Below are 26,919 nucleotides of genomic sequence, written 5' to 3' on the forward strand. Positions count from 1 at the left end.
AATGGTGCTGTAAGGCAGATGCGCCATTGTGCTGCCCCAAAATGCAATACACATAGGTAATATAGAATAATAATTTAAAATGTCAATAAAATAATAACCATGATACTAATGTGAGTCTTTGGTGCAACCAAAGACAGTTATAGTCATACAGCACAGAAACCGAGCCCTTCGACCCACTTACCCACTAGTCCCACCTGCCTACATTTGGCTCATATCCTAAACCTGTCCTATCCATGTACCCTCCCAAATGCCTTTTAAATATTGCTATAGTCGTAAGTATTGTCCGTAAAAGTTCTTAGTTGCTCATAAGTTTATGTTCTAGGAGCAGAATTAGGCCATTCGGCCCATCAAGTGTACTCCGCCATTCATTCATGGCTGATCTGTATTTCCCTCTCTACCCCATTCTCCTGCCTTCTCCCTGTAATTCCTGACACCCTTACTAATCAACAATCTGTCAATCCCGGCTTAAAAGTATCCATTGACAGCCTGCAGAGCTGAGTGGCAATGATTTCCACAGATTCACCACCCTCTGACTAACGAAATTCCTCCTCATCTTTCTAAATGTATGTCCTTTTATTGAGGCTGAGCCCTCTGGTCCTAGACTCTCCCACTACTGGAAACTTCCTCTCTGCATCCACTCTTTCTAGGCATTTCTCTATTCGGTAAGTTTGAATGAGACACCCCTTCCCTCTTCCTTCTAAACTCAAGCGAGTACAGGCCCAGTTGAGTGCCGGCAAACGCTCATCATGAGGTGTAGTGCAGTGATAACGGCGGGAAAGCAGGTAGATGTGACGTTTTGAATCCTTGTCACTTCCCCAGTTTGATTGTCCATCCCCCACACAGCTCTGTGAGGACTCTGCTTTCTTCTTAAAGGTCTCAATTGCCTTTCTCATCTAATCCTGGACCAGACCAAAGTAAGCGACTCGGGAATGATGGAATACCTGGCTGTTGCCCCAGCAACGCTCGTTCACCTCAGTCTAAATCAGACAGCCATCAGTGATCGGGTGTTGTCCGCCTTGCCATCTGCCGTCCCACAGCTTCGTCTCCTCAGCATCAAACATACCAAGGTCAGTGAGCAGCCTCTGATCATGCCTAAGATGGCCACTTCCTCCCTGCAACACTCGCCCCTGTACCAGTGGAGTAATGTGGGCACAAGGAACTGCAGGTGCTGGTTTACTATAAAGGACACAGTGCTGGAGTAATTCAGTGGGTCAGACAGCATCCCTGGAGAAGTAGCAATGTTACAAAATTTTGAGATTTAAAAAATCAAGTCTGTAATTTATCCCACCAGATAAAGCATAAAAAGAAGTTTAATTTGACACCTAATTCACTTTCATATCTCATGTATTTAAAAAGTTATGGCCATTTTCATACTCGGAAATTAGCATCTTGTTCCCTATTGATTTTCTATGGACGTAACAAAAAAGCTGTGATCGTGGACAGTCAAAAGCCCATAACTTTCTTAAAAATTAAGAGAACTGAATGAAATTTTCAGTTATCATAGATTGAACCATTCTGAAACAAATATAAAATAATCTTACTTGGATGACCTGAAATTAAAGCATATAATTAGTTAGTTACCCAAGTGTAGCTAATTTCAAACTTCAATTACTAGATCTAAACATCTATCCATTTCTTAATAAATGATTAACATTTTTAAATAGCCTAAGTGTGCAAATAATATTCATAAATAATTCACAATAAAACATGATTTTTAAATCTCATTTACATTAATTTATAGGCCAAATGGAAGGAATTTAGTGTTCAATTGCTGTAAATTAAAGTCCATTTTAAATCAGCTTTCTAGTGGGATCCTGTGAACGCGCTGGTTTAGAACGTTCACATTGCGGTAGATTTGTGCTCTCAAATGCCCAGAAAAATACTGCGGGATATATTGGGCCCAAAATTAGCTACTCGCAATATTAAACTTTGTATAAAGGGATCTTTAGAAGCCCTTTTTAATGTAAAAATAAGCTACATACCTTCTGTGGTTTGCTCTATGGGACCCTGACGGCTGTCGGTGGTCGCAGGTTTATAGATTGATTTTTAAACTACTATAACTATTATCCAAGGCCTTTAAAACTAATAATAGCTTTTGCGACGGGGTCTTCCAGCGATTTATCGTTAATAATTAACTAGGCTGAACATCTTCGATTTGAACAGCCTAGAGAAAATCGCGTTTTAAACCCGCCCCCCTCTAAACGGCGCCAAAATCGCGCACACCCGCAGCGACAGATTTTCAGCGACGCTTCAGGTAGGCTTTGCAACATACCTAGGAGAAGGGTGACGTTTCAGGTCGAGACCCTTCTTCAGTTTGAAACGTCACTCATTCCTTCTCCAGAGATGCTGCCTGTCCTGCCGAGTTACTCCAGCATTTGTGTCAATCCTTGGTGTAAACCAGCGTGTGCAGCTCCTTCCTAATCCCTGGGGAACATGGATAGGTGACGTTTCAGGTTGGGACCCTTCTTCAGACTGTTTTGTTCAGAGATACAGTGCGGAAACATGCCCTTCGGCCCACCGAGTCCGCGCCGACCAGCGATCACCCCGTACACTAGCAGTATCCTACACACTTGGGACAATTTACAATTTTTACCAAAGCCACTTAACCTACATGCCTGTATGTTCTTGGAGTGCGGGAAGAAACCGGAGCACCCGGAGAAATCTCACGCGGTCACAGGGAGAATGTATCAAACTCCATACAGGCAGCATCCGTCGTCAGGGTCAAACCCAGGCCTCTGGCGCAGTAAGGCAGTAACTCTACTGCTGCACCACTGTGGCACCCTCTGTGTAGCAGGGAGGGAGAAAGCTGGCAAAGAAATTGGACAGATCAAAGCCTGGTGGGTGATGCAGGTGAGGAGGTTTGATTGGCAAGTGGGTGGACAAAGGTTAGAGATGAAGAGGCAAAGAGTGAGATGATAGAAGAGGCGTGAAATGTGAAGCCAGAGGAAGGAATACTGGAGGAAGTGGAAAGGGATAGGTGTGCACCCAGGTGGGGAACGGGAGAGGGGGGACAAGCATCTTGATATGTATGACAGGATCTACACGTGTCTCAGCAACACATGGTGAGACCAAGACCACGGGTATACGAGTCTGAACCGCCTCTGAGATAATGATCATACGCACGGCCCCTCACTGGGGGATAAGTGAGAGAGACACTGACCATCGCTGGGGGGATGGGTCCCACACTCGCGCTGTGTTACATGCTGTTGGTTTGAGTCGGTGTGTGGGAATCTTGTGTCGTTGGCCTGCGTACCCAGTCGCTGTGCTTGCTCTCTCCAGGTGTACGATGTTTCAGCCCTGAAGGATCTGCTGTCTCTTCAGACCCTGCATCTGGACAACACGTGCGTCACTGAGAGCTCCCTGCGCACACTGGGCTCTCACTCCACTCTCTCCTCTCTCAGTCTGTGTGGCCTGCACACCCCCAGCGGAGATGTCACACTGCAGATTATCTCAGGTGGGTCAACAACGGTCAGGCTGATGTACCGCCGTCCCCCCCCTCACTCGCCCAGTCTTCCCATCCCCACTCCTCCCCGGGTACTGACACCCGCAACCACCTGGAGATGCAACACCTGTCCCTGTACCTCCTCCCTCACCTCCACCCAGGGGGACCCCAGCAATCCTTCCAGGTGAGACAGATGTAAGACTTGTACCTCCTCAAACCTTCAGAGCTTTGGAGAGATATACAGCGTGGAAACGGGCCCTTCGGCCCACCATCCGCACTGACCTGCAATCACTCGCACCCGTAGTCAGGATTGTACCCAGGTATCTGGCACTGTGAGGCAGCAACCCTACCGCTGCACCACTGTGCCACCCACATCATCTACTGCATCTGGTGCACCAGATGTGGCCTCCTGTACATCGGCGAGCCAAGTGTACATTGCAAACCATTTTGCCGAACACTTACGCTCTTTCCGCCAAGGCCTCCTGGATCTTCTGGTTGCTAACCATTTAAGCTCCCCTTCCCATTTCCTTACTGACCTTTCTGTCCAGGGCCTCCTCCATTGCTGGAGTGAGGCCACACGCAAACTGGAGGACGAGCACCTCGTAATCCGCTTGGGCAGATTAAAACCCAAATTATGAACGTCGAATTCTACAATTTTAGGTAACTGACCTATAACAAACTCTCCCTTCCTCCAGCCCTCCCCTCCCCCTCATTCCTGTGCCCCACCTGGACTCACCTGTTTCTCTTCTCCCACCCATATTATTTAATTTAGCTTCACAATTCGCACCTCTATCTTTATCTCACAGCTTTGGTCCTTTCATCTCTGGCCTTTGTCCAACCATCTGCTTATCACAAAAACCCTCACCTGTATCTGCCTATCACTCGCCAGGCTTTGTCTCCCCTCTGCCCCCCACTACCGAACCGCAATCAGCCTGAAGAAGGGTCCCAACCTGAAATGTCTCCTATCCATGTTCTCCAGATATGCTGCCTGAGTCACTGTTATTCCAGCACTTTGCCTTTTTTTGTTGTACATTGGTATGGCTGGATTAGTCTTCCCACCTATCTTTTTCACAACCCTTGCACTTTTTTTATCTGCACTTACTCTGTACGTCTAACACTGTAACACTATATTCTGCACTGTGGTATATTTCTCTTTGCACAACCTGTTGTACTTGTGTATAGTACGTATGCATAATATAATTTGAAGATTGACACAAAGTGCTGGAGTAACTCAGTGGGTCAGGCAGCATCTCTGGGGGGGAAAAAGGATGGGTGAAGTTCCGGGAGGGGACCCTTCTTCAGATCTCTTGAGTCTAAAGAAGGGTCCCGACCCAAAATGTCACCCAGTCTGAAGAAGGGACCCGAAACGTCACCCATTCTTTTTCTCCAGCGATGCTGCCTGTCTTGCTGAGTTACTCGAGCACTTTGTGTCTATCTTGGGTGTAGGCCAGCATTTGCAATTCCTTTCCACACACAGTATAAACTGACAGGTAAGCACATAAACAAACATTGTTTTCTGTATCTCAATACATGTGACAGTAATAATCCAACACCAGCACCATTTTGTTACCTCCTCATGCCCAGGTCTAAAGCTGACTCACCTGAAGCTCCCGGACAGGCATTCAGTCAGTGACTCTGGTCTCTGTTTCCTGTCTCTCTTGGAGCGACTGACGGAGCTGGACCTGACGGACTACACACAGGTGACGGACGAGGGGGTCAGCCACCTTGCTCGGCTTCTGAGGTGAGTCTGTGCTGAGCTCCCGGCCTCCCTCTCACGGGCTCGTCATCGACCAACACAGCTTCATATACAGCTACATAGGACTTTGGCCAGGCCGCATTTGGAGTATTGCATGCAGTTTAGAGATTTAGTTTAGTGGTACAGCATGGAAACTGGCCCTTCAGCCCATCAAGGCCATGCCGATCATTGATCACCTGTTCTGTGTTATCTCACTTTCTCATCCACTCCTTACACATTGGACGCAATGTACAGAAGGCCAATTACCCTACAAACCAGCACGTTGGCACAGACTCGGGGGGGCTGAAGGTTCTGTTTCCGCACTGTATCTCTAGTCTAAAGTTTAATCAAGAACCTGTCAATCTCCGCTTTAAAATACCCAATGACTTGGTCTCGGGCTGTCCTTGTCTGTGTTCCATGTCCCATGTCCCATGTCCTGTGGGAGTGTGTCTGCAGGTTCTCTCTCTCTCTCCCTGTGGGAGTGTGTCTGCAGGAGTGTGTCTGTGGGAGTGTGTCTGCGGGAGTGTGTCTGCGGGAGTGTGTGTGCGGGAGTGTGTGTGCGGGAGTGTGTGCGGGAGTGTGTCTGCAGGAGTGTGTCTGCGGGAGTGTGTCTGTGGGAGTGTGTCTGCAGGTTCTCTCTCTCTCTCCCTGTGGGAGTGTGTCTGCAGGAGTGTGTCTGTGGGAGTGTGTCTGCAGGTTTTCTCTCTCCCTGTGGGAGTGTGTCTGTGGGAGTGTGTCTGCAGGTTTTCTCTCTCCCTGTGGGAGTGTGTCTGTGGGAGTGTGTCTGCAGGTTCTCTCTCTCTCCCTGTGGGAGTGTGACTGTGGGTCCTCTCTCCATGTGCAGGCTGACCAAGCTGTCGCTGAGCAACACGCTGGTGACAGACGCTGGCCTGGTTCACCTGCAGCCTCTCAAGTACCTGGAAGAGCTGTGCCTGGATCGCACCAATGTTGGCAGCAAGGCAGTGGCCCAGTGCATCCGGACCCTGCCCCATTTACAGGTCTGTACCCCACCCCCTACTGGCACGTTGCGGGGACCTGTGTGAAACTTCCCAATAATGAGAGGCCTGGATGGAGTGGATGTGGAGAGGATGTATCCACCAGTGGGAGAGTCTAGGACCAGAGGTCACAGCTGGAATTAAAAGAAAACTGAGGGGTAACCTTTTGTGGTGGGTGTATTGAACGAGCTGCCGGGGGAGGTAGTTGAGGCAGGTACTATCAAAACGTTTAGGAAACAGTACATGGATAGGCAGGTGGGTCTAGTGTAGATGGGACATGTTGGTTGTTGTGGGCAACTTGGACTGTATGACTCTGTTGTTTCTGCGTTGTATGACTCTATAACTCTTATAAAACCTGGGTCAGGACACTTTTGCAGTATCCCTCTCAACCCTATTTTCCTGCCTTCTCCCCTAACCCCTAACACCCTTACCAATCAAGAATCTGTCAGTCTCCGACTTAATGCCCATTACGGCTTCCACAGCCGTCTGTGGCAATGAATTCCACAGATTCACCACCCTCTGACGAAAGCAGTTCCCCTTCATCTCCTGTTTGCCCATTTATTCTGTGGCTAATGCTTTGTATTGTATTCAAATTTATTGTCATTGTCTCAGTTAGAGACAACGAAATGAATTTCCCTTACAGGCAGTATCATAAAAATAAAAATAAATAAATAATAATAAATAATAAAACATATTAAAAATAAAATAGAATTTAAAAAACAAGCACAAACACTGAAAGTCCACGACACAACATAACACAGTGGCACCAAGGTGAGGAAGGCACCATAGTCCAGCCAGCCTCCCCTCCGTTCTTCCCAGATGTTCACTCGTGGTCGAGGCCTTCCTAGCACCCGCAGTCGCCGCCCCGGGCGGCCCGATGTTCAGGCCCTCACGCCGGGCTGGTGGAACGCCGACGCCGAACCCCGACGGTGAACATCCTCCTCCTCAGCGGCCCGGACCTCCTGATCAGCCGCCTCCCGCAGCTCCCGAGTCCGCAGCTCCCGAGTCCACAGTCCGAGCCGGGCAGAGTCGCAGGACCCCGCGCTGTCCATCAGCGCCGCCCGCGTTGGGAGCCCGCAAACCGCAGCTCCATGATGTCGGTGCCGCAGGTCCAGCACTCCGGGCTCCAGACGGCGATCGCCAGCCCCGCGATGTATCAGCGCTGTCCCGCTGCTGCTGGAGCTCTGGTCGATCCTGGCAGGAAAGGCCGCGCCAATCCAGTAGGTAGGCCGCTGGGGGGGGGGGGGGGGGGGGGGGGCGAGGACGCGACTCGAATAATAGCCTCGTCTTCACCAGGAAGCGGCTGAAGGACGGTATCCCCTGCACCGTACCCTCTTCCCCCACATAAAAACACAAAAAAACACACTTTTACATAACTAAATAAACAAAAAAACAAAAAGATACCGGGCTGTAGGTGGAGGCTGCTGGCACCAGCGCCACCAGAAGTACAATGCTTCTGGTCCTGGATACTCCCACTAGAGGAAACATCCTATCCAGGCTTTTCACTATTTAGTAACTTTCAATGAGGTGCCCACTCATCCTTCTAAACTCCAGCGAGTACAGGCCCAATGCCGTCAAAGCATCATATGTTAACCCTCGGATCATTCTCGTAAACCTCCTCTGGACCCTCTCCAAAGCCAGCACATCTTTCCTCCGATATGGGGCCCAGAACTGCTCACAATACTCCAAATCCAGTCTGACCAATGCCCATATTAAGCCTCAACATTACATCCGTGTTTTTATACTCTACTTCTGGCGAAATACATGCTAGCATTGCGTCCGTCCTGTACTTTGTCTTGTCATTGTTAGTGATCTGGCCCACCACAGTGGGGTCGTCTGCAAGCCTGTACATGGAGTTGGAGACGAGTTTAGTGAACAGTCTGAGTGTACTGGGAGTTCAGTAGGGGACTGAGAAGGCATTATTGCGGAGCATTGGAGTTGAGAGTTATTGTGGAGGAGGGGTTGTGGCCTGTGAGGATATTGAGGGTACAGGGGCAGAAGAGGGAGCTGAGTCTCTAGGCCGGTGGTTTGTCTCTGCTGGGGCTGGGACCGTGTGTGTGACTGTGTTTTTGTCTTTAACCACAGGTGCTGGGCTTGGCGTCGACCCGCGTGGGGGACAGTGTGGTGGCACAGGGGCTGCTGTTCTGCACCCAGTTGCTCAAGGTCAACCTCAGCCGCACACGCATCACAGATCGAGGTAGCTGTCGGCCCCCTTCCCCGTGACCCCCACCCCCTCCCCGTGACCCCCACACCTCATTGGAAAAGCGCCACCTCCAGCCCACAGCATGACCCTACCTGCCCTCTCACTGGGTGACCGACTGAAGCTGCTTCACTACTCGAGCAGTTAGAGTCCCTGGGTGGGTGGATGCGTGCAGAAGAGAGAGAGTGTGTATATGTGTGTGGGCAGGGGCGGAAACCCCGGGGGGGCTAGGGGGGACACGTCCCCTCCATGTTTTGAGAGATGGGGGACATCCCCCCCAAGTTTTTGTGACCCGGATTTTTAAATCCAGTGAAATCTCCGCTTTCTGTGAGACAGTGGGGGTGGGACTGATGATCGAGGGCGCCGATTGGAGGAGAGAGACGTCAGTCAGCAGGCGGGACATGATTCAGCGCGATGGTTGGAGGAGGGAGAAGTGGGGGGGGGGGGTGGGAGACTGAGGATAGAGCCCGGTGATTGGAGGAGGGAGACGGGGCACAGACCTGCGCCTCATGCACAGCCAGGATGATCCTGGCCGACTCTCCGGCGCTGTCCTGTCCCCTCCCGAGTACCCCCCCCCCCCCCCCCACCCGTGGGTGGCCAGAGAGGTCAGCAGTAAAGATCCTCTGCTATAGGATCTTTGGTCGGCAGTCAGACGGGCCAGCGCAGAGAAACAGCGCTAAACCCAGCTAACTCTGCCTGTCCCGCCAGGTGAGCTTACAACTCTTCCTGGACTTGCGGGAAATATGGCCAGCGCGGAGAAGCATCGCTGGTGTCCCGTGGGTCCAGACAGGGTTGTAGTTAACCCGGTGAGACAGGCAGAGTTGAGCTGCATTTAGCGCTGGATTGAGCCTCCGAAGCCTCGCGCACGTGTGTGTGAGTGTGCGCATGCGCGCGTGGCCGCCAAAAAATTGTGTCCCCCGTCCCCTCCATGTTTTAATAGCGAGTTCCGCTCTTGTGTGTGGGTGTGTGTGCATCAGTGTGTGTGTGTGTACGTGTGCGTGTGGTGGTCTATCTGTGTGCATGTGTGTTGGGTGGGTGTGCGTGCAAGCATGTGGTCTGTTCATGCGTGAGGTGTGGCGCGTGCGATGGTTGTCGTGTGTGTCGGTCTGTGCATGTTTGCACGCATTGTTCTCTGTGCGCGTGTGTTGGTATGGCATGCAAAACAGCTTTTCATTCTACCATAGTACACGTGCCATTAATAAACCTGAACCTGAACCTAAGCATCTTCTCGTCTTGTTCCTAGGTCTGAGGTACCTGAGTCAGACCAAGGTGGTGCAGGTGAATCTCGACGGGACGGGTGTGACGGTGCATGGTGTCAGCGGACTGATGGCAAACTGCCCCGGCATCACCAGCATCCGCGCCAACAGCCTCCGCACCCTGCCCCCGGACCAAGCCTCCGACGAAGAGATGGTGGCTGAGGACTGACAGGAGGCCAGGAGTGAGGGGAGGATGCGGAGTAGGGGGGAGGATGGGGCGAATATCCCACCTGTCCCGAGACTAAGTGATGGGGCAGTGTAGAGAGAGCTCCACACGCCAAACTTGCTTTGGGAGTGGGTGACGGGGCAGTGGAGCAGGAACATTACCCTGTATCTAACACTTGTTTTTGTTACTCCTGGGAAATACACAGGGAATTCTATCACCTTATCTGGGAGTGTGTGACGGGACTGTGCTGAGGGAGCTTCATTCTGTGTCTGACCCCAGGCGTGTGTGATGGGATGGTATAGAGGGACATTCACTCTGTGTCCTCTTCCCTCTCCTGTAAATCCCCATCTCCCCCACCCTCTCCCCACCAGACAGTCTCTCCCACTGTTGGCCCCCTGAAGTCTCCCCACCACACCCTCCCCCAGCCTTGATACCCTACACTGCCCACGTCGCCCCTCACCCATTTCCCCACCACACTCGCCCCCACCCCTACCCGTGGCAGCCAGTAACTCTTCCCAATCTCCCCCACCCCTCTCATCACATTCGTCTGTCCCCATCCCTCTCCCCATGGTACACTCTTCCCCCTGCCGCCATCCTAAGCACCCCATAACTCTCCCCCACCCTTTTCCCCACCTCCCTAGCACGCACTCTCCTTCTCCACACCACTCTAAATCTGCCCCCCCTCCACACTGCCACCCCTCCCCCCCCCCCCCCCCCCCCCCCCCACTTCACTGGCCCTTCCCTCTCACCACACCTCCTCCCTTCTTCCCACCACACTGGCCCTCTCCCCACTTCACTGGCCCTCCACCTGTCCCCACCACACTGGCCCTCTCCCCACCACACTGGCCCTCTCCCCACCACACTGGCCCTCCACCTGTCCCCACTCGTGTCCCATTGTGGAGACCACACTGAATCACTGACGTTTCCTGACCAAGCCTCTTTCTGCCACCACCCCTCGCTGCATGCCTCCAATTACTCCCCACACTCAAGTGAGCCACAACATCCCAGAGTGCTTTCGAATAGAAATGACTGCTGTAAACTCTGAAAGCAACCAGGTAATTATTGTACAGAGTTCTGCATGGGATGGAATGTGTGAATAAACACGTTGATGTTTGTGAGCAGTTTTGGAGGTTTAAATATTGTCTGTTGTGTAGAATACTTGCACATCTATCTAATGTCTCCTATAATGTGCCATTCCTCTGTCGCTTGTGTATGCTCCCTTCTCCCCGAATGGTGCATCATTCCCACATACTCTCTGTGATGGTGTGACACTCCCTCAATCCCCCCCAACCGCCAGCATGCCCATGCTGACCACAGGCCCCATCTACATTAGTCTCACCTGCCTACCTTTGCCCCATATCCCTCTAAACCTGTCCTATCCATATACCTTTCCAAATATGTTTTAAATATTTTGATAGGACCTTGCCTCAACTATCTCCTCTGGCAGATTGCTCCATACACCCACGAAAAACTGTGCGATAAACGTTACCCCTCGGGTTCCTATTAAATCTTTCCCCCCTCACCTTAATTCTATGTCCTGTAGTTCTTGGATTCCTTACTCTGGGTAAAATACTCTGTGCACTCACCCGATCTATTCCCCTCATGATTTTATACACTTCTAAAAGGTCACCCCTCAGCCTCCTTCCCTCCAAGGAATAAAGTCCTACCCTGCCCACGCTCTCCCTGTAGCTTCGCAATCTCTATCTACCCATGCTGTCTGGATAGCACGCTACAAAAAAGCTTTTCACTACCCGACACATGTGACAATAATAAACTAAACTTTTGGACCACCCTGCACAAACCTCAGCAACAAAACCACTGCAGACTTTGTTTTGGTTGCATTACATACCTTGACTTACACTATTATGATCTGCTTACCCAGTATAACTGATCCAATAATTAATAATACAATTAATATTTATTGTTGTGTTGCATTAAAGTGTCTGTAAATGGGCAAACTCTACATAGACAGCACCCGTAGTCGGGATTGAACCCGGGTCTCTGGCACAGTGAGGCAGTAGCTCTAACCTCTGCACCACCGTGCTGTCCTTAAGGCAAAAGAACATCCCCCAGCAAGACCGGTCACCAGATTAAAATCAGAACTATTTATTTAATTAACATAATTCATACATTCACAATATGCAGGAGTTTTGGACGACTGATATATTTCTCTATAGTTTTATGTATATTTTCACAAAGGAGGTAAGATGATAGTGGGGGGGGGGGGGGTCACACTGATTGGTCTGCATGCCACGAGGGGGGGGGGAAGCGATGAGGTGAGGTCGAGGGGCGGAGTTCAGAGGGAAGGGACACCACATAACCACACCTTCACTCGGTCAATGCTACCTCGGGGGGGGGGGGGGGGGGGGGGAAGATGGACATCATGGATTGGAAAAGCCTGAACAAGAATAAAATACCCAATCTTCCAACCTACCTGGCTGCAGCCCCTGCACTTTTCTCTACCCTTTCGCTGACAGCACATACCACCAGACTGAGGAATAACTTATTCCCCGCTGTTATAAAGACTACTGAATGGGGCCTTGGGCCTGTACTCGCTGGAGTTTAGAAGGATGAGGGGCGAGCTCATTGAAACTTACAGCATAGTGAAAGGCCTGGATAGAGTGAATGTGGAGAGGATATTACCATTAGTGGGAGAGCCTAGGACCAGAGGACCAGATTATTTCTTCAGTCAGAGGGTGGTGAATCTGGAATTCTTCGCAACAGACGGCTGTGGAGACCATCATTGGGTATTTTTAAGGCGGAAACTGACAGATACTTGATTTGTACAGATGTCAGGGGTTATGGGGAGAATGGGGTTGAGAGGGAAAGATAGATCAGTCATGATTGAATGGCAGCGTAGACCTGATGGGTTGAATGTCCTAATTCTGCTCCTACATCTTATGAATTATAACGCTGTAACACTATATTCTATACTCTGGCATTTTTCCCTTTGCTCTACCTGTTGTGCTTGTGTATGGCTTGATCGGACTCTTATATGGTATAATTGGACTGGATAGCACACAAAGCTTGTCACTGTTTCTCGATCCACTTGACAATAATAAACCAACAGCGATCTTCTCGCGCCGGGGGATGCGAACCAACGGCGTCACTCGTAGCGGCAAGGGCAGAAGCTCGCGGGTGAGGACACTGTGCCAAGTGTGTTGACGGTGTAGAGCGTTCCCCCGAGACCGTGTAGCAGGGGGGAGGGGCACTGACCACATAGTGTGGATGGAGGCCACAGTCGACCCCACCCCTGTCCCCACATATAGCTGACTTGGAGCAGCGCCTCGTTCCTCTTCTCCCCTCCTGCCTCTCCCCCCCACCCTCCCCAGGGCATCAGCAGGCAAACTCCTCGAAGGTGCCAAGAGTGGGATGTCGGGGCAACATGTTGGGGGTGAAGCCCAGGCTGTCTGACTGGCTGCGGAGAGTGTCACACGTACTCTGTGGGGAGAAGGGGAGACGAGGTTGGGCAGGGTGGTTGAGAAGAGGGGGGGGGGGGGTTAGAGGGGAGAAGGAAAGGGGGGATGGAGGGGAAGGGGAGATGAAGGAAAGGGGTGGTTGTAGGGGGTGTGGGGAGGGGGGTAGAGGTGGGATGGGGGGAGTTGAGGGGGAGAAGAAGGACGTTAGTGAGCCAGTGGAGAGGCATTCAGACGCTTTGCCGACACTCCCCACAGACACCCTCCCCAGAAGCTGCCGGCTAGGCACGTTCTGTACATGTGAACACATGTACATGTATCCTCCAGAAACGCGTAGAACAGCACGGGAACCGGCTCTCCGGCCCACAATGTCCGTGCCGAACACAATGCCAAGTTAAACTAATCTCCTCTGCCTGGATGTGATCCATATCCCTCCATCCCTCCTGCATATCCATGTGCCTATCTAAAAGCCTCCTAAACACCATCGCCTCTGGCAGTGCATTGCAGGCACCTACCACCAACTGTGGAAAAGAAATTGGCCCAGCTCATCCTTAAACTTTGCCTTCTCACCCGCTAGACAGTCAGAACCTTATTCCCAGGGTGGAAAAGACTAAGATAGGGGCAACATTTAAAGGAGATGTGTGGGGCAAGAGGGTGGTGAATACTTGCAAATGTCTGAAGAAGGGTTTCGGCCCGAAACTTTGCCTATCTCCATAGATGCTGCTGCACCCGCTGAGTTTCTCCAGCACTTTTGTCTACTGCAAATGTATTGCCAGGTGTGGTAGTGGAGGCAGATGCGATAGTGGTCTTTAAGAGCTTTTAGATAGGCACATGGATATGCAGGGAATGGAGGGTTATGGACACGTGCAGGCAGAGGAGATTAGTTTAATTTGGAGACGCAAGAAACTGCAGATGCTGGAATCGTGCATAAAAAGCAAAGTGTGTCATAAAGATTATCTGGGCATGATGTTGTGGGCTGAAGGGCCTGTTCTACGTCCTAACGTGTGGTGGCGTGTTCCCATGTATACCGCCCCTGTTCTACGTCCTAACGTGTGGTGGCGTGTTCCCGTGTATGCCGCCCCGTGTCTTTACCAGGTTGTCGGAGTGACTCTTTGATCCGTTCCTGCATCGAGCGATCTTGTCTTTGAAGACCTGCAGGTGAGGGGGGAAGTTGGGTTAGACACGCTCCACTCCACCGCACGGCATCCATCACCAAAACAGCCACCCACACTGCCCTTACCTCGTAGATATAGTCAAAGATTTCCAGGATGGTTAAGATACTGGCTCCGATGAACAGGCCCATCTGTCCACCGATATCACCTGCAAGACCAAGAAGAACCAGTAACAAATACACAGGAGCCGTTGCCTCAAAACGGCAGCCAGCATCATCAGAGACCCACACCGCCCTGGCCACAAACTCATTTCACTCAAGTCCCGGGGGCTTTAACATCATGAGCCCCAGTCGCCAAGACGCTGCAGTTGGACTGCTGGACCGCGGGAGAAGAACAAAGGGAAGAGATAAGACTTTTGCCTTCCATCACAGTGAGGAGGTGTTGGAGATTCACCGTGATGGATGTTTGTGTTAAGTGTATGTCTTGGGTTTTTTTTGTAATGTCATGACTGTAGGAATGAAATTTCGTTCAAGCCTTGTGTTTGAATGACAATAAAAGGCATTCTATTCTATTCCATTCTAAACTCATTTCACTCCTGCCATCGGGAACAAGGTACAGGAGCCTGAAAACTAACGTCCATATTCAGGAGCAACTTCTTCCCTACAACCATCAGGCAATTGAACACCACGACCTCCAAATAAGCTCTGAACGACATAGACTTGGGGGCATTATTTTGTTCTTTGCATTATTAGGACAGCACGATGGCGTAGTGGGAGAGTTGCTGCCTTACAGCACCAGAGACCCAGGTTCGATCCTGACTAAGGGTGCTGTCTGTACGGAGTTTGCACGTTCTCCCAGTGACCACGTCCGTCCCGCACTCTAAAGACGGAAACAGGCCCAGCAGTCCATCGCATCCGCATCCGATAAGCAATCACCCCGTACATTAGCACTACAATTTACAGAGGCCAATTAACCTGTAAATCCGCACGTCTTTGGAGTGTGGGAGGAAACCGGAGCACCCGGAGAAAACCCACGAGGTCACAGAGAGAACATACAAACTCCGTACAGACAGCACCCTTAGTCAGGATCTAACGCGGGTCTCTGGCGCTGTGAGGCAGCAACTGTACCTGTTCTATGGAACTATCTGTTCCCTCCACAGATGCTGCCCGGCTACTGGGTTCCTCCAGCAGTTTGTAGATGAGTGACGCTGGACCGAGGACACGGGGGGAGACAGGAGGATGCAGGTGGATGGGGGAGGGGGTGGGAGACGGGGCGGGGGTGGGGGGCAGGAGACAGGATGGAATAGCTGCTTTACCGGCGGGGCAGTGAGACATGGGGGGGGGGTTAATGTGAGGTACAGGCGTCTCACCCAGCAGCCCGGCAATCTCATAGGCTTTCTTCTGTTCGATGGTCTCAAAGTTGAGCGCCTCGAAGAAAATGTCCAGGACTAGTATGTTCTCCCTGGAGTGTGGGTGTAGTGTGAGATTATAACTCCTCCGTACAACATCTCCCCCTCCTCACTCTCCCTCTGCGCATCGTTACCCTCCCCATTCACCAATCTCCCCCTCCATCTCTATCCCCCTCTTCCCTCTCCCCTCCTCCTTTTCCCCCCTTCCTCATCCTTCTCTCTTCTCCTGATCTCCCCCACCTCTCCCTCTCCCCTCTTCCTCCCTTTCCCCTCCCCTATCTCCCCTCTTCCCATCCCTCTCCTCTCCCGATCTCTCTCCTTCACCCTCTCCCTTTCTCCACCTCCCCCTTCAGCCCTCTCCTCTACTATTCCCCCCCCCCCATTCCCCACTTGCCTCATTCCCCTCCCCATACTCCCCAAACCGAGCTCACTCATTCCTCCTCTCCACAACCCCCCCCCCCCCCCAGAAAAAGCCTGCGGTTGCCATGCTGACACTCACGCTATGTACTGCTCGGTTTTGTTGAACTTCTTGGCCAGGAACTTTGCTGAAGCTTTGCTGGGAATCTTCACCATGGAGATCTCCTTGCCGAACCGCGTCACGTTGCACGGAGTCTCACACAGGCAGAACTTACTGTCCCGCTCCACCAAGAACTCTGCACAAAGAGGGAGCGGGGGGGGGGGGAGCCGGAGGGAAGGGGAGGTAGAGAAACGGAGAGGGATGGGGGGGGAGAGGGAGGGCGGGCAAGGCAGGCGGTAGGTAGGGAGGGAGGGGGAGAGAGTGGGGAGAGGGAGACGATGGAGACAGGTGGAGCAGGCAAGGCAGGGACAGAGAGAGAGAGAAAGTGGGGAAGAGATGGAGAGGGAGACGATAGAGACAGGCGGAGCAGGCAAGGCAGAGGGAGAATGAGAGAGTGGGGAGGGGGAAAGATAGACACAGGGAGAGAGAGGAGGAGGGAAAGAGTCATACAGCACGGAAACAGGCCCTTCGGCCCAACTTTCCCCCAACGACCAACATGCCCCATCTGCACTAGTCCCATTGCTTGCATTTGGCCCATGTCCCTCTAAACCTATCCTACCCATGTACCTATCTAAATGTCTCTTAAAGAGTGTTTACATGTTGTTATAGAAGATAAGAGTGAGAGTGGAGGGAGGAGAGAGATACAGGCAGAGAGAAAGAAAGACAGTCAGCAGAGAGGGTGGGATGGAGAGAGAGAGAAGGGGGCGAGAGAAAGACAGAGAAGGGGAGGTGGTGGGAGAAAGGAGACAGGATCAGAGAAAGAGAGAGGGAGAGCAAAGGATGAAGTGTGAAGTAGGAAGAGAGAAAATAAGGAAAGAAGGGAGAGGACGAGGGAGAGGTTATAAAGAAAGAAGAAGAATGGAGAGAGAAATAATAGATGGAGGGTGGGATAGAAAAATGTGGGAAAAAAGTGAATAGAGAGAAGGATAGGAGAGCAAAGGAAAGGTAGAATGTGAGATGTTTGGGAGAGGGGATAGAGAGAGAAAGAGATCGAGGGGGGGGGAGAGAGAGAGAGAGAGAAACAAGAAAAATAGTCCAAGCAGGAAGAGATGGAACAAAATGGAAAAAAGCAAAGGGATAAATATATGTCAGCGTGTAATAGGATAGTTGAGGGGAAAGGATTGTCAATTAACAATACCGATGTCAATTAACCTACAAACCCGTACGTGTCTGTGGTGTGGGAGGAAACCGGAGTTCCTGGAGAAAACCCACGCGGGTCACGGGGAGAACATACAAACTCCGTCCAAAAGCCTCTTAAACGCCACCACCGTATCCGGCTCCACCGCCACCCACAGCAGCACGTTCCAGCCCCCCTGGGGAAGGTGGGTCGGGTTGTTGAATGGGATAGCAGGGAGGAAGGGTCGAGTGGCATCACTTACCCAGCGCTGGTTCAGCACAGTTCTTGTACTGTCCCGGAGTGCACACTTCGGCGTTCCCTGCGGAGAACCAGTTGCCCATCAGCTTTCCGAGAGTGGGGAGGGGAGGGTGGAGGGAGAGTGGGGATGAGGGGGGAGGGCAGGGGGGGGGGGGGAGAGATGGGGAGTTGAAGGGGGAGTGAGGGGTCGGGGTTGGGGGAGAGAGTGAGCGTGGGGGGGGGAGAGGGGGGGGGAAGGGGGAAGGGGGAGAATGGGGAGTTGGGGAGGCAGGGGGGGGGGGGGAAAAAGCGGAGAGTGGGGATTTAGGGGGGGAGGCGGGGGGGGGGCGAGGGTGAGAGAGGGGGATGGGGGGAGGGGGGTGCGGGTCGGTGGGGGGAGGCGGTGGGCGTGGGGGGGGGAGGTGGGGAGTTGAGGGGGGAAGGGGGAGTTGGGGAGGCAGGGGGGGGGGAGGGGGAAAAGGGGAGAGTGGGGAGGGGTACCTGGCATGTGCACCATGCGGCAGTTACAGTTCTCCACCAGGTAGCGGGTCTCACAGTCGATGCGACAGGCGGTGATGCTGTAGGTGCTGAAGAAGCCCGAGGTGAGGCTGGTCGCCCGGCAGTCTCCCCAGGGGGGGGGCAAGTACAGTATCTACAGCGGGAGGAGACCCAAGGGGAGGTTACCCCCACAGCCACCGCTGGGTAATAGCCACTCCCCACCCCCCAACAGTGGAGGGGCAACAGGGCGGTACAGTGGAGCAGCCGTGGAGATGCTAATTTACAGAGCCAGAGACCTGGGTTCAATCCTGACTACGAGGTTACGGGGAGAACGTGCAAACTCCACACAGATTAGTACAGGTGTCAGAGTTATGGGGTGATAGGGAAATATACTGTAGATCAGCCATGATTCAATGGCGGAGTAGACTTGATGGACCAAATGGCCTAATTCTGATCCTATAACCTTTGAACTCCCAAGGTCAGAATCGAACATGGGTCTCTGGTGCTGATGCAGCGGCTCCATTCGCCCAGCCACTGTGCTGCCTTAATTATATTATAATAATGTTATCAAAGATTTATAATAATTATAAATAATAATGCTGTGCCTCCAATTAAGAAAGGCTGCAACAAAAAGCCTTTGAACAGACCGATGATCCTAACGTCAGTGGTGGGCAAGTTTTTGGAGGGGATTTGATAGGCAGCATCCAAATGCATTTGGAAAGGCAAGGACTGATGCGAAATAGTGCTGGAGTAACTGAACGAGCCAGGCAGCATCTCCGGAAAAAATGGATAGGTGATGATTCTGGTCAAGACCATTCTTCAGACTCAAGGGTTTCAACCCGAAACATCACCTCCCCATGTTCTCCAGAGATGCTGCCTGACCTTTCCCGCATTTTGTGTTTAATTTAGGTATAAACCAGCATCTGCGGTTCATTTTTATTACGTAAGAAACATTTAGACAGGTTCATGGATAGGGCAGGTTTAGAGGGATATGGGCCAAATGCAATCAGGTGGGATGAGTATAGATGGGACATGTTGGTTGGTGTGGGCAAGTTGGGCCTGTTTCTACACTGTATGACTCTATGACAATAAGTAGAGCAAAGGGGAAGATACAGAGTGCAGAATATAGTTCTCAGCATTGTAATGAATCAGTTCCAGAGACAAAGTCCAATGTCCACAATGGGGTAGAGGTGAATCGGACAGTACCCTAGCTTATGGAAGGACCGTTCAGAAGCCTGATAACAGAGGAAGAGTCGTTGTGTCGCACCAGTTCCTTGGTGGAGGTTGGGTTGGGTCAGAGGGCAGATGCCTGGACGGGACGGGGGTGTGGGGGGAGGGCGAGATCCCTACCCGCTGCTCCTGGGTGGAGACAAAGGTCTGGAAGCCTGGGGCCACGCCAAAACCCATCTCATGGATGTAGGGAGGCTCGTCCTGTGTGTGGATCTGGATCTTCAGTCCCGCCTCGTAAGACGTCTCCTCTGGTGGGTCCAAGAGGGGTGGGGAGGGGGGGGGGGAGGAGGAGAGAAAGGCAGCCATCAGCAGGAATCTCACCCACACCCCAGCCCCCTTCCCCAGCCCCCAACTCGCACTGCCCACGCCTCGGAGAGACCATGTAGTTTTGGTGCATCCCACCACCATGGACCAGGTCTGGGCAGAGGTATCTCCAGGGTGGCCATTGTGGGCAAGGCCAGTGTCTATTACCCATCCCTTATTGCTCACTGGGGTGGGACAGATACAGAGGGAACTCAACCCTCATCTGCAGCTGGAGTGGGGCAATAAAAGCAGGTCTGGCCAACAACTGGTCTCCATTCACCTCCCTTCCCTCCCCTCCCCACTTCCCTTCCTCTCCCACTCCCTTTCCCTTCCATCCTCTCCCCCTCCCCTCATTCACCCCTTCCCCTCCCACCCACCTTTGCCTCCCTCCCTTCTACCCCTGTCCCGTCCCTTGTTCCCCCTTCCCCCTCTTCCCCCCTGCCCCCAGCATCACCCCCTGCCCGACTGCCTCCCTCACTGTCCCCCCGGGGGGCAGGTACACACCGGTCTTGTCCCACACGGGCAGGTACTCGTCCTGCTGGATGTCGAGCATCAACTCCAGGCCGTTGCCCGTACCGCCCTTCATGGTGGTGAGGAGGGGGTAGCCCTCTCGGCCCGAGTTGAAGGTGTAGCACTTGCCGTACCGTGTGAAGGTCTGTTGGGAGAGCAGGGGGTCAGGGGAAGAGTAGGGGAGGTGAGGGAGCCGGCACCGCACCGTGGGAGGGGCGGTACCGAGGGAGCGCCGCACTGGTTTGTTTTTTTTAATTACAGGTACTTTTATTCAAAAAATAAAAATAAACAGAGTATTAACACAATCAAGGACTGCCTATGTTAACAGTTTACAAACAAACGGTCATCAAATTAATATAACGCCAACTATATCAACAATACACTCTACCTCCCGCGGCGACCAGCGTTCACGGAAGGCCTCCAAAGTCCCCATGGACACCGCATGTTCCCTCTCTAGGGACACGAGGGCACGGACGTAGGCCCGGAAAAGGGGCAGGCAGTCAACACCGATGCGGCCATCCACTACCCGCTACCTGGACCCGCGAATGGCCATCTTGGCCAGGCCCAGTAGCAGACCGACAGGGAGATCCCCCCCCTCCCTCCCGGCCTCCCCCCTCTGTACCGGGTGCCCAAATATCAGCAGTGTGGGGCTGAAATGTAGCCAAAACTTGAGGAACAGCCCCTTCAGATAGTCGAACAGGGGCTGCAACCTCTCACACTGCAGGTGGACGTGGTCTCTTCCTCGCCGTAGAAGTGACAGGCGGCTGGCGAGTCTGTGAACCGGTTCAAGTACCTGTTACACACCCCATTCAACACCCCAGGCCCCGATGTAAAGGGGGAGAACTCCCTTGTAGAGAGACCTCCACTGAGGACCACTCCTGCCATCAGGTGGTAACACGGACCGCCAGGGTGAGGAAGTGCAGAGTGCAGGAGCAGCCTGTACAGGACGCTCCTCTCAGCGTAACGGAAAGGCACGCTGGGCATCTCGGAAAGGCGGCTCATGTTGCATGGGGCAGCTCTCGGGAAGGGACCCGAGCCGTGGGTCCTATGAGCAACTCCGCTGCACTGTGGGAGGGGCAGTACTGAGGGACGAGGTAGTTAAGTCTCTTCATCTGTAAACTCTAGTGCTGATTGATGATTATTAACTTGGCTGGGGCATCAGAATCTGACCTTTTATTGATCAACAGCTGAATTGAATCTCTTTTTTTCGCTTCACGTTTCATGGAATGGATTGTACAAATAGCGAGTTCATGCTTTCACTAACAAACTCGAGGGCATTTATCCCGATCTTCATCAATGAATGGGACCAAAGCCAATCCCCTCACTCTACCAGTCAACTATTACATTGCCGGTTACATCTGTTCCAGGAATTAACAGCAGAACAGGAACAGGCCCTTCACCACAATGTCCACGCCCAACATGATGCCAAAACCAACTCTTATCTGCCTGCACGTGATCTATATCCTTCCATTCCCTGCATATCCATGTGAAAGCCTCTTAAACACCACTATCATATCAACCTCCACCGACACCCCTGGCAGCACATTCCAGGCTCCCTACACCCTTTGTGTAAAAAAGGTTGCCCTGCACACCTCCTTTAGAAGCTAACAACTGCAGATGCTGGTGTACCAAGGAAAGACACAAAGTGCTGGAGTAACTCAGCTGGTCAGGCAGCATCTCATGGAGAACATGGATAGGTAACGTTTCGGGACAGGACCCGTCTTCAAACAAAGACTGTTCCTTCTCCTCCAGGCCTCACATTTCACTACTCTTCTCTCTTTATCTGACAACAATTTGTCCTCTTCCCATCTCTTGCCTTTGTCCCCATGTTGGGGGGGGGGAGTCCAGAACCCGGGGCCACAGTTTAAGAATAAGAGGTAGGCCATTTAGAACTGACATGAGGAAAATCTTTTTCACACAGAGAGTTGTGAATTTGTGGAATTCTCTGCCTCAGAAGGCAGTGGAGGGTGGAGGCCGATTCACTGGATGCATTCAAAAGAGAGTTAAATAGAGCTCTTAGGGCTAGCGGAATCAAGGGATATGCGGAGAAGGCAGGAATGGGGTACTGATTGTGGACGATTAGCCATGATCACATTGAATGGCGGTGCTGGCTCGAAGGGCCGAATGGCCTACACCTGCTCCTGTTGTCTATGTATCTATGTAACTATCTGCGTATATCACTCCCCCTCACTTGTATCCACCTATCACTCGCCAGGCTTTGTCATGGTACCATCTCTCCTTGCCAGCGTTCTCCCCCCCCCCTTCATTCAGTCTGAAGAAGGATCCCAACCCGAAACGTCACCTGTCCATGTTCTCCAGAGATGCTGCCTGACCCACTGAGTTACTCCAGAATTTTTGTGTCTTTTACTGTCTTGGGGTTGTTGTTGCTGTTGTTGTTGTAGGGGCTTGCCTGCAGTACTGGTGTATGCCAGCAGAGAGTGATGCAGAGCGGCTTCCCCAGCTGCTCAGTCGCGCCCCCTGCTGTGCACCACTGGGTGTGTCAGGTTCCCAAACAGAGTGCCACGCTGAGACCAGACCTGGAGCCAAGGCCATGATCTGACCCCAGGAGCAGTAACCTCCATCCACAAGTCCAACCTCCACAGTTTTGGGGACAGAGCCTTCTCCTTGGCATCAGCTCCACCTACATCAACCGACTCCAACTGGTCCAGAACGCAGCCGCCCGACTCATCACCCACACCAAATCCTGGCATCACATCACTCCAGTCCTCAAACAACTTCACTGGCTTCCCATCTCCCACCGGATCACCTACAAAATCCTGATCCTCACCTACAAAGCCCTCCACCATCTGGCCCCCCTATATCTCACTGACCTCCTCTCCCCCTACCAACCCTCACGGTCCCTCAGATCCACATCAGCCGGTCTCCTCTCCATCCACAAGTCCAACCTCCGCAGTTTTGGGGACAGAGCCTTCTCCAGGGCAGCTCCCAGGCTCTGGAACTCCCTCCCCCAACTGATCCGCAATTCCGTGTCCCTCACCATCTTCCAGTCCCGCCTCAAGACCCATCTCTTCACCTCTGCCTATCCTTAGCCCCACGTCCCCCTCCCTTTTCATCTGTGCATTAATTGCCTCATATTGTGTTTTGAATTGTATTCTGTCTTTACTTTGTGTACTAGTCATGTCTCTACTATTTATTTCATTCCCCTTACATGTTTTTCCTCTACCTGCTAAATTTTTGTAAGGTGTCCTTGAGACTCTTGAAAGGCGCCCATAAATAAAATTTATTATTATCATTATTATTATTATTTTTTTTAAAGATACGGCATTGAAACAGGCCTTTTGGTCCATCAAGTCCATGCTGACTATCAATCACCCGTTCACACCAGTTCTATGTTATCCCCACTTTCTTATCCACTCCCTACACACTACGGTCAAGTTACAGAGGCCCATTAACGTAGCACCCGAATGAAACACAAGTGGTCACAGGGGAAATATGCAAACTCCACACATACAGCATCGGAGGTTAGGATCGAACCTGGCACTCTTGTACTATGTGGCAGCGGCTCGACCAGCTGCGCCATTGTGCCACTCTTGTGGACACGTCTCATAAATCTGGGGCATAGAGCCATACAGCGTGGAAACATGCCGTTCGGACCAACCCACATGCCCCATCTACACTTGTCCAACCTACCTGCGTTTGGCTCATATTCCTCTAAACCTTTTCTATCCATGCACCTGTCCAAATGTCTTTTAAATGTTGTGATGGTACCTGCCTCAACTACCTCCTCTGGCAGCTTGTTCCATACACCCACCACCCTCTGTGAAAATGTTGCCCCTCATGTTTCTATTAAATCTTTCCCCCGCACCGCAAACTGTGTCCTCTGGTTCTTGATTCCCCTACTTTGAGCAAGAGACTCTGTGCGACCACCCGGGTCTCCAATACTCCTGCCCCTCATAGTCCCGTCTTTCCCATGCAGTGTGTCCGTGTGGGTGAGCCGGATGCTGCAGGGAAACTTTGACCCTGTCTGTCTGTCTGTCTGTTTTCCTCCCTCCCTCCCTTGTCTCCTTCTCTCCCTCTCCGCCTCCTCCCTACCTCCTCCCTACCGCCCCCCCCCCCCCCCCCCCCCCATCATTATCGATCGCCCTGAAGCACTCTCTACATTTCCAACCATCGGGAGCCAGGGGACTCTCCAGTTTCAGAACCTTATCCGGCCCAGCATTCCCGGGAGACTGGGGGCAGAAACCAAAAGCCGAACATCGACCCGGGTCCGGAATCTGAGACGGAAAGACAAAGCAAGGTCGCTGGGACCATCCAGTCATCTACTGGTGAGGGGAGGGGACAAGGAAGGGGGTGATTTTATAAACTCCCTTCTCCTCAACGTGACACACCAGAGAAAACAATCCACACTTGTCCAGGCTCTTCTTACAGTTGCTGTACATTACACCTTGATTACCGCTCTATCTACTTGTGTTGCCACTATCAGGGAGTTATGGGCTTGGACCCCAAGATCCCTCTGTACATCAATGCTGTTAAATGTCTTGTCATTAACTGTAATCTGTCTCTCCCCTCAACCTCTGATGTTCCAGAGAAATCAATCCAAGTCTGCCCAACCTCTCCCGGTAGCTGATCCTCCCTGAATCAGGCAGCATCCTAGTAAGATGCTTCTTCAGTGTCTGAAGGGTCCCGACCCAAAACGTCACCGGTCCATGTTCTCCAGAGATGCTGCCTCACCTGCTGAATTACTCCAGCACTTTGTGTCCTTTTAAGCATCCTGGTAAACCTCCTCTGCACCCCCTCCACCTTCCTCCTGTAATGGGGTGACCTGGACTGCTCACCACGGTCCGACATAAGGCCTGAGTCTTGTTTTCAAAGATAGACACAACGTGCTGGAGTAACTCAGCGGGTCAGGCAGCATCTCTGGAGAAAAGCAATAGGTTACGTGGCTGTATGTTGTTGATGCCCTGACCGATAAAGGCAAGCGTGCAATTGTCAGGGTGAGGGACTGGGTCACCCCCTGCTCGCTCCCCTCGCTCTCTCTCTCTCCTCTCTCCCCTCTCCCCCTTGCTTTCTCACCCCTCGCTCCTTGCACCTCGCCCCACTTCCCGCTCCCTCCTCGCTTTCTTACCCTTCTCCCCTTTCTCCTGGCCCCTCACCCACTCACCTCACCTCCTTTCACATTTCCACTCTCCACTCACCCCTCTCCCCCTCCCCTCGGCCCTTTCCCCTCTTCCCGCTCTCTCTCCCTGCTACTCTCCCCACGGTCTTTCCCCTATCCCCCCCCCCCCGTTCTCTCTCCTCTCCCCCCGCCCCTCTCCCCGCGCACTCACAGTGGTGAAGTCCTCGGCCGTGCATTCCTCACTGCGGTACTTGCAGTCGAGCAGCATTTGTGTGAGCTCGTGCCCAGTGCGGTCGTAGAGCTCGGTCATGTCGTAGGTGCGAGAGGGGAAGAATCCGTCCATGTTGCCGTCCTGGCCCAGCGTTTGCAGGAAGGCAGGGTAGTCACTCTGCTTCACTCCCAACAATGAGCCCACCCAGTACAGGTCGTTACGGCTGATGCGGGACTTGCGGAAACTGTTCTGGTTGCAGAAGGTTACGGCAGGAAAGGCCATGCTGGCGCTGTCGATCTCATCCAGGGTGGTGACGTGGTGGTACTGGGTGTAGTACTCCACCCGGTCGGCTACCTGGTACAGGAAGATGCCTAGCGAGAACAGGAAGGCCACTAGCCACAGTAGCCGGCGCAGGCTCACGCCTCCCCCCGTGAAGATGTGGCTGAGACCATGCAGGGTGCTGCTCTCAGCAAAAGCCGCCAGGTTCGGAGTTTTACGCCCCTCCATCTCCATTTCCCAATCCCAAGTCCTATCCTGGCCCGGCTGGGAACGCCGTATCCTGGGATCACACCGACAGGAAGACAGGTGCAGGGTGCAGGGGGAGAGACAGGGAGGAGTGCACTGGGCGAGAGGGAGGATGTGCAGTGGGAGTGAGAGAAAGAGAGCGAGAGAGAGAGAAAGAGAGAGAGAGAGAGAAAGGGAGTGCGCTGGGAGAGAGAGAGGCTGCAAGACTGGCCTCAAGTTACAGTGGGAGGTTTCACAGAGGGGGGAGTGAAAGGGGAGGGAGGTAGAGAGAGAGCAAGGGGGAGGGAGGGAGAAGAGGAGAGAGGGAGCGCAAGGAGGAGGGGAAGTCGAGTGAGGGAGGGAGAGGTGGAGGGAGAAGAGAGGAAGAGAGGAAGGGGAAGGCAGGGACAAGGGGAGAGATGGGGAGAGAGAAGCGGAGGGAGGATGGAGGAAGAGAGGGAGAGAGAAAATCAGAGCAAGGGAGAATGATAGGGAAGTGAGCGGGTAATGAAGGGAGCGTGGGAGGAGATGTGAGAGGCAACAATAGTGAGAGAATGAGCAATGTGGATAGGATTTGAGAGAGGAGTGAGGGGGAGAGGCAGAGGCGGAGGGAGGGATGGGGAGGGGGGTAAGAGAGGGAGGGAGAGAGGGGGAAGAGGGTGAGGGGGAAGGAAGAGGGAGGGAGAGGGGGCAGTGGGACTTGGGGACAGATCGAGTCCACGGTGGGCGAGGGAGGGTCGTTCTGGTTCCGACGGGGTGTAACTCACAAGGTGAGGGACTGATCGCAGGGTCGACAGTCTCCGGGGGGTGGGGTCAGATACAGGAGGCAAACTACATCAGTCCAGTGGGAGGTGAACATGGGACAGCACAGGAACAGGCCCTTCGGCCCACAATGTACATGCTGACCATGATGCCAAGTTAAACTGATCTCCTCTGCCTGCACGTGATCCATGTCCCTTAAACACACTATCGTATCTGCCTCCAC

At 52.6% G+C, this 26,919-nt stretch overlaps 2 protein-coding genes across 4 annotated transcripts in view; one reads left to right on the plus strand and one right to left on the minus strand.

The window, feature by feature from the left end:
- The window catches only part of LOC116972167, a 49,260-nt gene extending 30,484 nt beyond the window's left edge, over window positions 1-18,776 (plus strand). The window contains exons 12-18 of one of the 3 annotated variants that reach the window (XR_004411729.1): window positions 874-1,067; window positions 3,280-3,454; window positions 5,027-5,183; window positions 6,022-6,175; window positions 8,258-8,369; window positions 9,616-10,090; window positions 18,765-18,776. Coding sequence is in view for 2 of the 3 variants with exons in the window: in XM_033019558.1 (XP_032875449.1) it covers window positions 874-1,067; window positions 3,280-3,454; window positions 5,027-5,183; window positions 6,022-6,175; window positions 8,258-8,369; window positions 9,616-9,797 (974 nt within the window). In the remaining variant the exon portion in view is untranslated. Of the gene's footprint in view, window positions 1-873; window positions 1,068-3,279; window positions 3,455-5,026; window positions 5,184-6,021; window positions 6,176-8,257; window positions 8,370-9,615; window positions 10,919-18,764 lie in introns of those variants that run through there. The other 2 variants (XM_033019558.1, XM_033019557.1) reach the window with 2 other exon arrangements.
- Window positions 11,879-26,180, minus strand: LOC116972168 (acid-sensing ion channel 1-like). The gene is made up of 10 exons (XM_033019559.1): window positions 25,431-26,180; window positions 20,137-20,287; window positions 19,450-19,577; window positions 18,103-18,253; window positions 17,627-17,683; window positions 16,230-16,383; window positions 15,692-15,783; window positions 14,451-14,530; window positions 14,303-14,362; window positions 11,879-13,235 (listed from the first exon to the last, which is right to left on the minus strand). The coding sequence occupies exons 1-10, from the start codon at window positions 25,941-25,943 to the stop codon at window positions 13,131-13,133; spliced, it is 1,491 nt and encodes a 496-aa protein (XP_032875450.1). The 5' UTR covers window positions 25,944-26,180; the 3' UTR covers window positions 11,879-13,130.
- Between the last annotated feature and the right edge of the window lie 739 nt (window positions 26,181-26,919).

The sequence above is a fragment of the Amblyraja radiata genome, chromosome 4 (genome assembly GCF_010909765.2).
Source record: "Amblyraja radiata isolate CabotCenter1 chromosome 4, sAmbRad1.1.pri, whole genome shotgun sequence".
In the NCBI taxonomy this organism is placed as follows: Eukaryota; Metazoa; Chordata; class Chondrichthyes; order Rajiformes; family Rajidae; genus Amblyraja; species Amblyraja radiata.